The 12912-nt window shown below is 47.9% G+C and overlaps 1 protein-coding gene across 1 annotated transcript in view; it reads right to left on the bottom strand.

Annotated features, from left to right (window-relative positions):
• Nucleotides 1-5477: 5477 nt before the first annotated feature.
• ATP1A1 (ATPase Na+/K+ transporting subunit alpha 1) overlaps nt 5478-12912 on the bottom strand; it is a 28620-nt gene continuing 21185 nt past the window's right edge. The window contains exons 16-23 of the mRNA XM_067302201.1: nt 12364-12532; nt 11512-11666; nt 11050-11173; nt 10127-10272; nt 9873-10003; nt 9216-9317; nt 8016-8107; nt 5478-7238 (exon numbers count right to left, since the gene is read on the bottom strand). Coding sequence (XP_067158302.1) covers nt 7210-7238; nt 8016-8107; nt 9216-9317; nt 9873-10003; nt 10127-10272; nt 11050-11173; nt 11512-11666; nt 12364-12532 — 948 coding nt within the window. The 3' untranslated portion in view covers nt 5478-7209. The remainder of the gene's footprint in view (nt 7239-8015; nt 8108-9215; nt 9318-9872; nt 10004-10126; nt 10273-11049; nt 11174-11511; nt 11667-12363; nt 12533-12912) is intronic.

Raw genomic sequence — 12912 nt, 5'->3', positions numbered from 1 at the left:
CTGGCCTTCCCACCTCCTTGATGCAGCACTACATCAAGGAATTGACCTGGTCTATCGGGCAGTGAGGTTTCCCATTCCTCACAGCTGACAATTTTCAAACTACCAATTTCTGTCCCTAGTTTGTTTTTATGCAACACAGATCCAATTTGGGAAACACACAATTTCAGGGGGGCACAGGCTTGGCAAGCCTCTGGGTGGGGGTGAGACCAACTTTCCATGGCACAGGAGTCCCATGCTGCCGAGGAAGCACAGCTTTTTCCCGCTGCAGTGGGCAAGTTGGCCTGGCATTTCACTTGGGAGCAAGTATTCTGTATCTGTCTCCTGATCACATCTCCCCCCTCTGTTGTTTGCACTGGCTCTTTGCCTGACAGCAGCACAAACCTTCTGGAGGTGGAAGGACATTTTATGTCTACCGTGAAGGAAATTTGGGGCTTTTTAAAGTGAAAGGAACCATAGAAATGCAAGATCCTGTTGCCACTGTTACTAGAGCTGGACAAACTCACTGTATTTGCTTTTCAACCTCCTGAAGAGTTGGAGTGTTCAAAAGTTCACCCAGGTGAAGATGTTGCTGTGTTTGGGACAACCAGAGGAAAGAAGCAGAAGGACAGATGATCTCACTGGAGGAAAGATGAGAGTGATGAGAAGGATGGGGAGGGAAACACACCTTCTCATGAATATGGACCCTCTGCCAAATTTTTCATTGGTAAAGCCCAGTTGTCCAGAGAGCCTCCCTGGGACAGTATGGAGCAAGGACAAGAGAGGACGACTGCAGAGAATGAGGAGAGGGGAGGAAGAGACAAGGTCTGAAGTCAGGGCAGATACATGCTGAGCAAGACTGCGAGCTAAGTGTGCCCTTTCCAAGGGCACTAGAGGAAAGCACAAAAGGGCCCCCAAGCACTAGTACCATCTACCTGCACCTCCCCCCCCCCCCACTTTTGATGGCCAAGAGTGGTGAGGGCTCAGCATCCCGGTTGGGACTTGGCGCTGGAAAGGGACACCTGTGTTCAAGTGCCACCTCCATCTCTGAGCTTAGCAAAGCAGGGTGCTGTAGTGTGGTGGGTGCAAGAGGCACATTGCTGCCTCCCGGTTGGTTGGACTGAAAGCTGTTTTCTTCCTACTCATCTGCCAGTCTCCCTCACCCTTTGGGCAGGTCAAGCTGCCTCAGACAGCAATAAGGTGGGCCCTGCCTTTGGCTGGAGAAGGTCCCAGCTCCCTACCCTTTCACTCAGGCTCTCTGCCTACCCAAGAGGCCCTCAGCTAATCACTCAGCTTTACTGAAAGTGTTTGTTTACACATTGCCACCTAATTGCTGTTAATCTGCTTCATGTTTGGGCTAATCAGCTGGTTCAGAGGCCTCATAGATTGGTGGATTTCCCTCCCTCTCTTTTCAAGTCATGGAGTCAGGGAAGAGGACAGCTGTGGAGCAAGCTTGGAACTACTCTAACTCCTGCTGTCCGTTCTGGGAGAAAAGTACTTTATCCTTTGAGGAATGATGCTTGGGGGGTCCCTGGGATGGATTAGCTCCCTTCTCATCTCTAATTGATGGGTCTTATGAAAATGAAAGATTACTGGGAGAAAAAAAAAAAACCCAAACCTCAACTAGAGCCTGGCACAAAGTGAGGAAACTGCTCTGTAGGGATCTGCTGAGACTCCCACATCCTGGTAGGCACTGCCAGCTCAGTGGGCTGGTCCTGGCTGGCCTGTCACCCAGCCTTTGCCCTTCTGCCCTAGAGTCCCACCCCGAGCAAAACAGAAGTGCAGGCCAGGCATACACTGCTGTTGTCACTCTGTCCTCTCTGAACTTTTCCTTTGCCTTCTGGAAGCCTTTCTGTGTCCATCTGCTCTGTGACTATCGCTATTTCAGTTCCCTCACCTGGCTGAGAGGGAGTGAATCATGGACACCTCATACAAGTCCTTTCCTGTTGCTTTAAACTGAAGGTGAAATTATTACCACCAGAAAGGCATCCTGCTGTCTGAGGGTGGAAAAAGAGTCAGGAGGATGAGCTCAGCCATGTGGCAAGAGTTCACTGCAGTAAAGATGAGCTATTGTAAATGCTACCCCTCCCACCAGACCTGAGCTGAAAGGACTTTTCACAAAGGATGTCAACAAGGAGGATCTCCGCTCCATGGGAAATACTGAGGGCAGCTGTGCCATGCGGACATTAAGGACCCACTGACCTCAAGGCTTGCCAAGCAGATGTTTGCTCTAACACTTCTTTGCCTGCAAGGTCCAGGGAGGGTCTGAGCCCTTCAGAGTGCCACAGTGCTTACGCAAGAGAGGTTTCCAAACTGGTCCCTAAAAAAGACCTCTTTCCTTTAGAAAACCACTCCAATGCTCATCCAGCAAGCCTCTCTGAAGCGACAACACATAGTGTGTCTAGGAAAGCTCCCAGTTCCTGAGCGGGAAGCAAAAGGAAGCCCCAGAACCTTATTCAGAGCCAGTAAAGTTGTATGAAAAGGGACAGCACAAAACCTCAGCTGGCTCCCAAGGCCACTCGCACAAGCTCTCCCTGGCAAGGCGATGAAACCACAGGCAAAACAACGTTGGCAGTGTAGTGACGCTGAGCTGGCTGCCGACAGACACTCAAGGTCTTGTGATGTTTAGTCACAGCAGACACAACCTTCCTGTTATTCTCAATTGTCCTTGTGCCAGCTAATCCCAAGCCCGCCCTGGTTGTCTTGCTTCCTCTCAGCTGGAAGCTGCTGGGGCACTGTCTCTTAGAGGGGGCCAGCAGGGAAGTGCATAACTGTCTGATGGAGAGACAGGTGTGGGTGGATTCACTTGTCTGCTTGTGTATTCAATGGCCAGAGGTGCCTGCATATACACACATCCTCACATCTGGCCACACGCTGCCATTCACACAACCTCTCGCAAAACTGCTGCCCATGAAGCCGTGCTCAGGCTGTGGACGAAGCCTTGCACAAAAGCCATGGTCAAGGGAGCGAAGCAGCTCCAGTTCTTCCTTTTTACTGTTTATGCAAGCCGCCTACTCTTTCTGCTTGGCCTGCCTGCCAAGCTCATGGGGCAGCAATTAGCCCTCCGCACCTGGCACTGGCAGGGCAAGTTCAGGTGGTTCCCAGCTGGGCTTTTTCACCTCCCTTCTGCCCGCGTGCCATCACCACAGACACCTCTGTGTGTGGTGGGGTGACCAACCTGGCTTCCCAAAAAAGCAGGCAGGCTGCGATGCTTGGGCCAGTTCCTGCTGGCACAGGAGGGCACACAGCAGCTGTATTAGGGGCATGTGAGAGGGTGGGTTGCCTCTGAAAATACCCTGGAGATGGTGCTGAGTCCCTCTGTAATGGACCACCGAGTCAAAGCCTCATCTCACCCCCACCACCCACCACCTGCATGGAGCTAGGGTGACCAAATAAGGTGGAGATGCCCTCCAGATGGGATGCCACGTTGTGCTGCATTTTTGCCAAGCCCAGCTGATGTCATGCCCTCTGGCTGTCAAAATCCATCAGGGAGGGAGGCAAAAAGTGGCAGAAAGCCCCTGCAGCCTGAAGGGCCAAAGGGGCCTGAAGGGCCAAAGGGGCCTGAAGGCCTTTGCTGACTCTCATCTCTTGCCCTGTGTGCCTGGATTTCGAGTCAGCAGTGAGCACAACACCCGGGCGCCCTCCAAGTCCTCTGGGATACAGCCCCAGCTGGTTCCCTTTCTGACCATAAGTCTACATGCTGGCATGTGCCTGCAGCTCTGCCTGGCCCCATGTCCTATCCACAGTAGCCTCAATGTCATGAAACAAGCCCCCACATGGGCTGACCTGAGCCTCGCTCCCTCCGTGGCCTGGCTGAAGGGAACTGGTGAGTCAGTGTGGGAGCAAAGCCAGCACACTATTCTTCAAGAGCAATGCCGTTTAGACATCATATCAAATTGCCAAAAGCCTGGAAATTCTTGGTCCACGTTGTTAACTATAACTATGGCAAGAAATCACCATCACATTCTTCGTTTCATTTAGACTCTGCCTAAACTGACCCTGACCAAGAAGCCTTTTTAAGGCTTTAAGAATCCAACACTGTGGGCTGGACCTTGCAAGCGCATGAAGCTCCCCTTGGAAGAGAAAATTATGGGGGATAGGCAAGTGCTGGTCTCACAGACCTTATGCCAGACACTGGGTCGCCTCAGCTGCAGCTCTGCTCAGTGTAGGGCAATACCATACCTCTGCCTTTGGCTTGGTAATGGCTGTCCAGTCCCAAGCAATTCATGCTGACTCTACAAATGCAGGCAGAACACAGCAAATAACATTAGCGCTGGAGAACTTTCCAACGTACTCACAGAGTCTGGAAAATTCTGCTGAAATGAACTTGCATTTAAATAGTCTTTTAGCCTTTGTACCACAAAGGGAGGGCAGAGGGAAGGGACTTGTCTGGCCTAGTTCTTGTAGCTTGCTGACCTCCCAGGACTGGCTTCCCAAAGTGGTATGAGGAGTGTGTATAGGCCATTCATCATAAAAATCTGTAACTTTTTTTAGCCCAAACCTTGCACTCCACCTTTGCTACCATTTGGCCTCTAATTATATGTTGCTCAGCTTGTAAATATTGACAAACATCTAGAGCCAATATAAAATATCTTGTGTTGCCTTCCTCCCTTCCCCCCTCCCAGTTGCCTGCTCCCTTTCCCAACTGTCAGATCCCCATTTGCCTCCAGCTACAGCTTCCTCAGTGTCTCATCCTGGCCATTCATGATAAAGCACCGAACAGTCCACAAGTGGATAAAGCTTTCCTTTAACATTAGCCATTTGGTTATTTTAGATGTGGCTTCACAGTACTTTTCTTTCAGATTACAACTATACTGACGAATCAGTAGCACAAAATGCAGGAGACACTCCTGAGCTGGTGTCCAGGCAAGATGCTACTCCTAAGCAGCCAGTATAACCAGGAGCATTCCAGCTGAGCATGGCTTGAGCATAGCTGTGCTCAGCTATTGCTGCAAAGGGGCCTTGGCTACACTAGCACAAGCACAGCCCATCAGTGAACCTTTTAAGTGCACAGAGTGCTGGTTCAGCTCTGACACCTGTGTCAGAGAGGTATGGTACCTCCATCCCCCTTGAAAATGTTCAAACCTCAGCTCAAGGCCATCGGCAACCTGATCAAACTGAAAATGACTCCGCTTTGAGCAGGTAGTTGAACTAGAGACCTTCAGGGGTCCTCTCCCATGTAAATTTTCTACTGAAAGGCCTGCAGTTAAGGCTGGTTAAAGCTGACATATCAGGGTGAGGAAGAACAGGCATCAGACAGCAAGGTTGATTTCACAACTTAATTGCAGCAGGACTCTTAGAGGAAGTCTTCTCAGGCACTGATCAAAAAGTTCAAGCAAGTGCCACTTCTGGGTATAGCAAGTGTAATTTCTTCAGCACTGCTCTATCATCCAGTAAAGCTCATCCCACCTCCTTCCTTCCACCTTTTAGCACAACTCATCTCCTCCTCCCAGGTAGGATGATCTCAACCTCAGTTGCATTAAATCAGCTTTTAGCATGGGTAGACTCAGACAAGTGGAGCACTTTATTTTTTAAATCCTCCAGCTAGGGGTTCCACATTACAGAGTGTCCGAGACAGTTTACAGAGGTCCCACCCTCAACCTCTCACTTCATCCCTCCCTACCTCCGTGTTGTACTGCTACAGTATTGTACAGGAGATCAGGAAAATGACCTGGCTTTAAAATAACCCTTTAAAAAAGGAACAGAGGGATAACAACAGTTTTAGCTGCAGATCCTTTCAGTGTTCAGGTTTAAAGTGACCCTATGCAGAGGTAGGAGCACATCCAAGAAGAGCAAAGACAGGCAGTTCAAGAAGAGGACCAAGGGTCTGGAATACCTTCAGCTTTACCAAAACAGTACAAGCCATATGAAATTAGGACTTCATGGTGCTGACTGCTCATGTGATAAAGGCCCAGTTGTCCCACTAAGTTTTCATCAGTCAGCCATACAAACATGAGCAATTTCCCATACATTTCAATTTACTGTTTAAAAATCCAGACTAAAGCAGCATGACTTTCCCACTTCAGCCCAAGGGCCCACAGAGACAGCTTGGAGCCAAGACAACCCTGGCACCATGCTCACCAAAGCACATGACCTGGCTGAAGGGAGAGGCCTGCCTGCAGCCCTCACCCACCCTCACTGCCAGGTGTGGGATGGGGTTGAGAAATGTCAAACCCATGCCCCACTTTCCCTACCTCCTCTTCCTCATTCCCACTGTCTGCTCTGGCAGAGTATGGTATAGAGCTGAAGCCAGACAACTCCAAGAACAGAACAAACTAGAGGAAAGCAAGAGAGGGAAGGGAAACTTTGGATAGTGGAAGAAGGAACCTGTACTCTTTCCTCAAAGCAAACCAGGCTCTGCTGTCCATTCACTGCAGACATGAGCCAATGGCAGCAGGACAGAGGCAATACTCTGCTGGAACAGACTCTGAAATAGGTGTTCATGCAAGGAGGACATTAGGAAACACTAGCCTCTGCTTAGCAAAGCAGCTAGGAAAGTTATAGTTTGGGGATTTTAAGAACAAGGAGGTTTGGATCCAACTGCCAGTCAGTGGCAGCCTGTTCTCATTCTGAAACCAGTAAGCATGCTGCAGCCGCTAAGAGTGGCCACAAGTTCTTCTTTCCCTCTGAGGCTACATTTGCATGGCAGAAGACTTTGCAGAAGGCAGTCAATACATAGGGTTATAGAAGCTGACAAGCACTTGCAAGCTGTTTGTCCTACAAAGCAGGATGCACAAAGGCCTTTAAGAACTGCATGCACTATTATCTCCAGGTCAAGCAGCTCTGCTTCCCTGCTGGAGATCGGAAGCCAAGTACTAACCTGTGTGGTCATTCTCACACCTTAATGAGAGTTTGGTCCTCTACTTGGCTTCACCGCTGCCCTGAACAGAGTTTTGCCTTGAGAAAACATCTGTCTAAGACTGTGTGGGGGCATCCTCTTATAATCCATCTTTATTTGTAAAAATCTGCATATAAAATCTTCAGTTTCTTTCCTTTTACAAAAAAAAAAGGCACATAAAAACTACTCAATCTTTCGGCCCCATGGACTGATGGTCAGACACTCCCTCCCCCCTCCCCCTTGCTTTCTCCTCCAGTCCATGCTTCACATTTCCTTCAGTTTCAGCTCATTCCTGCCCAGGCACAATTCTGTGCTCACAAAGATGAAGTATGCACACAGGGGAGATGGTGGAGAGGTGGTGGTGGGCTGTGCGTGGAATGTTTTACAATTGCTTTTTAGTAGTAAGTCTCTTTTTCCACCCAACCTAAAGGAAAAGAAGGGAAGAGAGCAAGATTAGTCTTACAAGACAGACTGGGTGTGAATTTCACGAGAGCTCCTTTTAGGCTCTGACACTAGCACATATGTTAAGTGCCAAGTTAAGTGCCCTGTTGCATAATGGAAAATCTTGCCAAATTGTTGATGTTCCACAGCTTTCAGGCCCTGCTCTGACTTTCTTAAACTATCCAAGCATTAATCCACCTTTTCTATCTAGTTTAGCATTTTGGTACTTTCACATGCTGGGGGAGAAGGCAGTAAGGTGACAGAAGAAGTCCTGAATTTGAACCAGTTCCAATGTTGGGGGCACACTAGCAAGTTTTGGGGTGGGGAAGAACTGCCTTGCAGCTCATTGCAGTCCCAACCAGCTCAGCTGGGCAAAGAAGGAAAAGCACACCAAAAACATTTCTAGCAGAAGACTGAGCATGCAGGACATTTTCCACATCTGCTTTACATGTCAGATGGAGAGTAGGGATGACAGTCAGTAAAACAGCAGTATTGCTCCTTTTCCAACTTTAATCCTGTCTGCCTTTAGTTATATTCACTCCAGCAAAACCAGCAGGCTTCCTGAAGCAACAGCACTTAACCCTACAGCTCCCCTCCACAATCCAGGTGAGGGACTGAACATCTACAAGACAGGGACTTTCTATAATCCTGTTCAGTGCTCAGCACTGCAGGGCACTGGGCTTTGTCAGAGTCCCTAGAGCTCACACCCGCAAGAAGGATGGGGGAAGGAAACATGCAGATTTTAGCAGCACATTCTTACCACCAGGGTTGCGTCTGATAATCAGCTTTCTGATTTCATCGTACAGGAATATGATGAGGGAGTACGGGAAGGCACAGAACCACCAGGTCGGTCTGTTTGGGAGAAGAGTCAGTGAGAACACTGGCAGTGCATTGCAGAGACGCTCCTTGCCTAACAGAGCATGTCAATGGCACAAGAGCGCAGATCTTGGAAGGCAAGCAAGTCCCAGCTTGCCAGTTTGCCAACTCCCATAAGGCTGTGGTTCAGTCAAGAAGCTCCTGAGCCAACAATTACCACCAAATTTCTTGCATTAATCAGTTAATCCACTTTCAGATTATAACTCCAAAAGTATGCCATAGCACCTTTGACCAGCTCATTGCCAGCACCCCACCACTACTGATCTAGTAATATTTCCTCTAAGTATACATAATCTTTGTACCCATAGCCTTGCTCATTTGAATTGCATTGGTTTCCTCTTATGACTTACACATGCTAACATCTAGCTGCTGTAGACATTGGGTGGATGCCAGATTTCTTGTTAGAAAACACTAATGTTTTAACACCAAACCCATACAACACTTCTCATGGCAAAAAGTCCTAGTACATCTGGCATTCCATTCAGAATTTCATGGACCTAAGCCCAGGGAACTGTTAAAAATTTGTTCAAGACTAAACCTTGCCATGAAACGTTGCAACACTGTTGGTAATGCTTAAGATGTTGCCATCCTCCCAACTGCTGGGAAAGTTCCTATGCACCAGTTGGTCACCTGCACTGATGTAGCACCTTTCCAAAAAGCTCTACAGCCTATGCTAGTTCTCTGGGGAGTAGGAAAAGGCACAAGACATTGTCACCAGTTCTTCAGAAAAGAAGAGAGTCTGGCCTATATTTTAAAAAAATTTAACTGTTTTCTTTAGAGTTACAGCCCCTTACCCATAAAAACAAAACAAAAAAACATGCAAATACAACAGCAGCTGCAAAGCGTACTAGTGCAACCGAAGTGGCACCGCTCATGTTTAGTGGGGCACTGAACTACAAGATCTCCACAAGCATTTACAAGCAGTAAAGAAAAGCAGATCCCTGGTGTGCCAGAATGCAAGTTCACTCATTTCCTCTAGCTTGAGATCTTCTGGGTTAAGACTAGGTCATCTCCCCTTACCTGCCTCCCCACCCAAGTGCTACTGTTCTGTGGTTCTCTTACATGTAAGTATAATGCAACTTACTTGAGGGGATACATCCTTAGAGCAACATCCATCCCCGGACAGTAGGAGAGGAAGGCAGCTAGAGCAGTCTCCTCAAAGAGACCAAATATTAAAATCTTGTTCCTAGTAGAAGAAACAGGAAAGCAGTCAGGGACAGATAACTTTCATGAATTACTTTTCCTAAAAACCACCTAGTTACCATACAGTAGTGAATGGAAGCAGACATTCTGACCTAGTCCAGCAGTCCATCAGGCTGAGGCTATCAGGCCATTCAAACTGATGGCACAGTTGTCAAAGGTAGCCTTCATCTCTAGGGAGGCAGATAATCCAGTTTACAACCAGGCCAACCAGCCATTACCTTCATCACAAGTTCAGAAGGCTGGGATTCATGCCATGTCTCTCTGGAGACCTCAGCTGCTCTACTTGCTGCACAAAGCTGCTGTGCTGGAATATCCCCCTGCCACAGGCATTTGAGGTGGGTCAGTCCCCACAGACAACACCACTGGAGATCAGCACTTCACTTTGTCCCAGCCTGAGAGACTGCAGTAGATACTACAAAAAAGCCACCTAGTCCTTTATCCACTACCAGGGCACTGCTGGCATTGTAGTTCTTCACCCCCATGTGTTGCAAAAAACATGGAGTCCCAACCTAAATGCTCCATGGACAGCCCTACTTACTTCATCCCCTGCTGGAAGACAGAGTTCCTTCGGGTCTTACAAATGATCAAGTCTGCCCACTGCACAACCACAATGCTGACAAAGAAGGCTGTATGGCAGGTGAATTCCACAATCTTCCTCTGTTCATAAGTCTAGGAAGCAGACAGAAAGCAAAGAGCATTAATTCTGATACACTGCCTTTCTTCTCTTGTGCTCACACCAAGTTCAAGAGACATGTTAGCACTCTGGCTGGCAAGCTCTGCCTTGAGACATACCCATTGTTGCCCATAGCTGTCTTCCACATCGTTAATCCATCGGTCATCCCATTGAACTCTGATCCCTAGCAAGCCAGAAGGCCAGAACCCGTTCTCTGCCATGATTACAAAATAGGTGAAAAAACCTCCAAGGGCCTGGATCATACCTGATGAGATGAGAAAGGGGGAATAAAAATGATAAAGCTACTGCATGATGCAGTCATAACAGACAAGCAGTTTGTTGGAAACTCCAATCACATCAGAAATAGCTCCTTGTGGGACTCAGCCTCCCAAGCAGCAGCTGTAGAAATAGTTCACACTAAGATCAAGCCCAGCTGCATCCCTTTCACTCAGCAGCTCCTTCTCCCAACTTTGTACAGAGTTACCTATGTTCTTCCCTGCATTATGAAGGCATGGTACTCAAGGACACCAGATAAAACTCTTTGTATTCTCATTAAACCTCACCCACCCCCACCCCTTGCAAAATACAGTCAAGAAGGTTCCTAAGGTCTGCTGCAATTAAGCATGAGCTCCCATCCTGCGAACTGGGCACATCTTTGTAGCTGCCTTTAATCAAGGCTCCTAATACTGTGTTTAGGGATATGCTAGAGAATCCTTTACTTCTAATTAAATTAACGATGGGATCTATGTTCTTGCTAAACAAGTCTGAACCAGAGGAGAGCTGGTTGTCAGCCAGCTCTTTACAGTGGTAAGCAATTAAACAAAATTACTGTGAAAGCAATTCAATGGCTCAAGCTGCACAAGCCACTGTTATGTGCCATGGGGGCAGAATCACAGCAAGTTCAGCAGCCCAAGGTTCTGGTTTACACATCCCAAGCCTCAGCCTGACCAAAATAAGCAGACCAGTCACTGACTGAGGATGGTGCATAAGCCTTCACCACCACCAAGTTCAAATCGGTGCCAGAGCAAACGGACCAGCTTACCAATCTGCCCATATGCCATGCTGATCAGCCTTTCATTCACCAGCTTGTCTGTTTTGGGATTTCTGGGCTGCCTCTTCATGATGTCACTCTCTGCTTGCTCATATGCCAGGGAGATAGCAGGAACCTTTTGGGGTGGTAGGACAGCTGTTAGAACAGTTTCTATTCTCCACTGCACATTGCCTTCCCTGCCTCTTGTTTTCAGCCTAAAAACCAGTACTGCTCAAGAGCCCCAGCTGTAGGATTCAGAGGACCTCACTCTCTTCCCCAGCTTGTCCTCAAGATAGGACTGAAGCATCCTGACTTGGAGAGCCAAGAGATTGGGATGGTGGATTACAGGAGCATCAAGTGGTCACTTATTTCAAGTCAGAACACTAGAGTAAGCAATACACTTGAACGTTTTCCTTCCACCTGTCTTTTCAAGGGGTACCTAGAACACATTTCTTGTGGGATGGGAAGACTCACCATGTCAGTGCCCAAGTCAATGCAGAGGATAGTGACTGTTCCCAGTGGAAGGGGTATGTTTGCAATAATAAAGATCAAGAAAGGTGTGATCTCAGGAATGTTACTGGTCAAGGTGTAAGCAATGGACTTCTTCAGGTTATCAAAGATCAGACGACCTGGGACAAGGAAAAGAGAAGAATAACTCTTGCTTATCAGCAGAAGGCAGCCAAATAGCTCACAGGCAGCTGCAGTGGCAAGACTGCAGAGCTAAGCACTAGTGCAGCAAATTGGGGAGTTCTCTTGCATGCAAGGGTGCTACACGAGGATGCAAGGACTGTGTACTCCAAGCACACTACCACCTATACAGGGCAATATTCTTGGTCACCACAGTCAGGGTTCACTGCATACAGTAGTAGGATATCAGACCCTGCTTTCTAGAGATCACATAAGAGCCCCTAGAGGTACCCTCTCTTCTGCTCCTGTTTGAGAGCTATTACTCCAGAGAATGAAATCTGTCAGACTCAGCAGGTAAAGATGACTGCAAGGTTGCAGTGATAGGTAAAAGGACAAAGTCTTTGATGCTCAACTGCTTCCCACCTTGTTCCTCTCTGGAGAGGTAGATAGCCAGATAGGAATTCAGGAGCCTTTTCCACTGCTACCAGTTCCAAAGGGCAGTGCAGGTCCCATAGAAATGCAAAAGATTTTGAAGAGAGCAGGAAGATGTTTCCCCCCACCCTTGAAAACACTTGTCAGAGACAGGCTCAAATGAAGGAAAGCCCTTCAGACACCTCTATGTCAGAGGGAATCAGTAAGTAACATTGCTGAAGCATGCCCCCACGTTTCTGGACACCACTGCTCACAAGTTAAACTCACCTTCTTCAACCCCAGTGACAATGGAGGCAAAGTTATCATCCAGCAGAATCATGTCAGCTGCCTGCTTGGAGACATCTGAGCCAGCAATACCCATAGCAACACCAATGTCTGCCTTCTTCAGAGCTGGGGAATCATTTACACCATCACCTGTGACTGCTACAATTGCACCCTAGCCACAAAGAGAGAGGTAGGAAAGACTGAAAACATGTATATGATGTTTTGGGCAGCAGGTTTCTCCTGTCTTCCAGGAGAGGAAGCAGAAAGCTATTTCACTTTGCAGTAGAGAGACCTCAGTTTCTCTTTGAAGCCTGGAAAAGGGTGCAGGGAAGACAATCAGGCTTGTAAGAGAATCATGCTCCTCTCTCCAAAAGAGATGTTGAAAAGTTTATAGCCATGTTGCATCTTTTTCTCTTCCAAGCACCATCAGAGTATTTAGCAATTAAGTACATTAACTTCTTGCAACAACGCTTCCTGCAAGACCCATTTCTGTACTGCAGAGTAGCCAGAACTAACCCTGCAAGATGCACTTACAGCCACGGCTGCCGACAA

The sequence above is a fragment of the Apteryx mantelli genome, chromosome 1 (assembly GCF_036417845.1).
Source record: "Apteryx mantelli isolate bAptMan1 chromosome 1, bAptMan1.hap1, whole genome shotgun sequence".
Lineage (NCBI taxonomy): Eukaryota > Metazoa > Chordata > Aves > Apterygiformes > Apterygidae > Apteryx > Apteryx mantelli.
The sequence above is the reverse complement of the archived record's forward strand: the minus strand, read 5'-3'. Positions and strand labels throughout refer to the sequence as shown.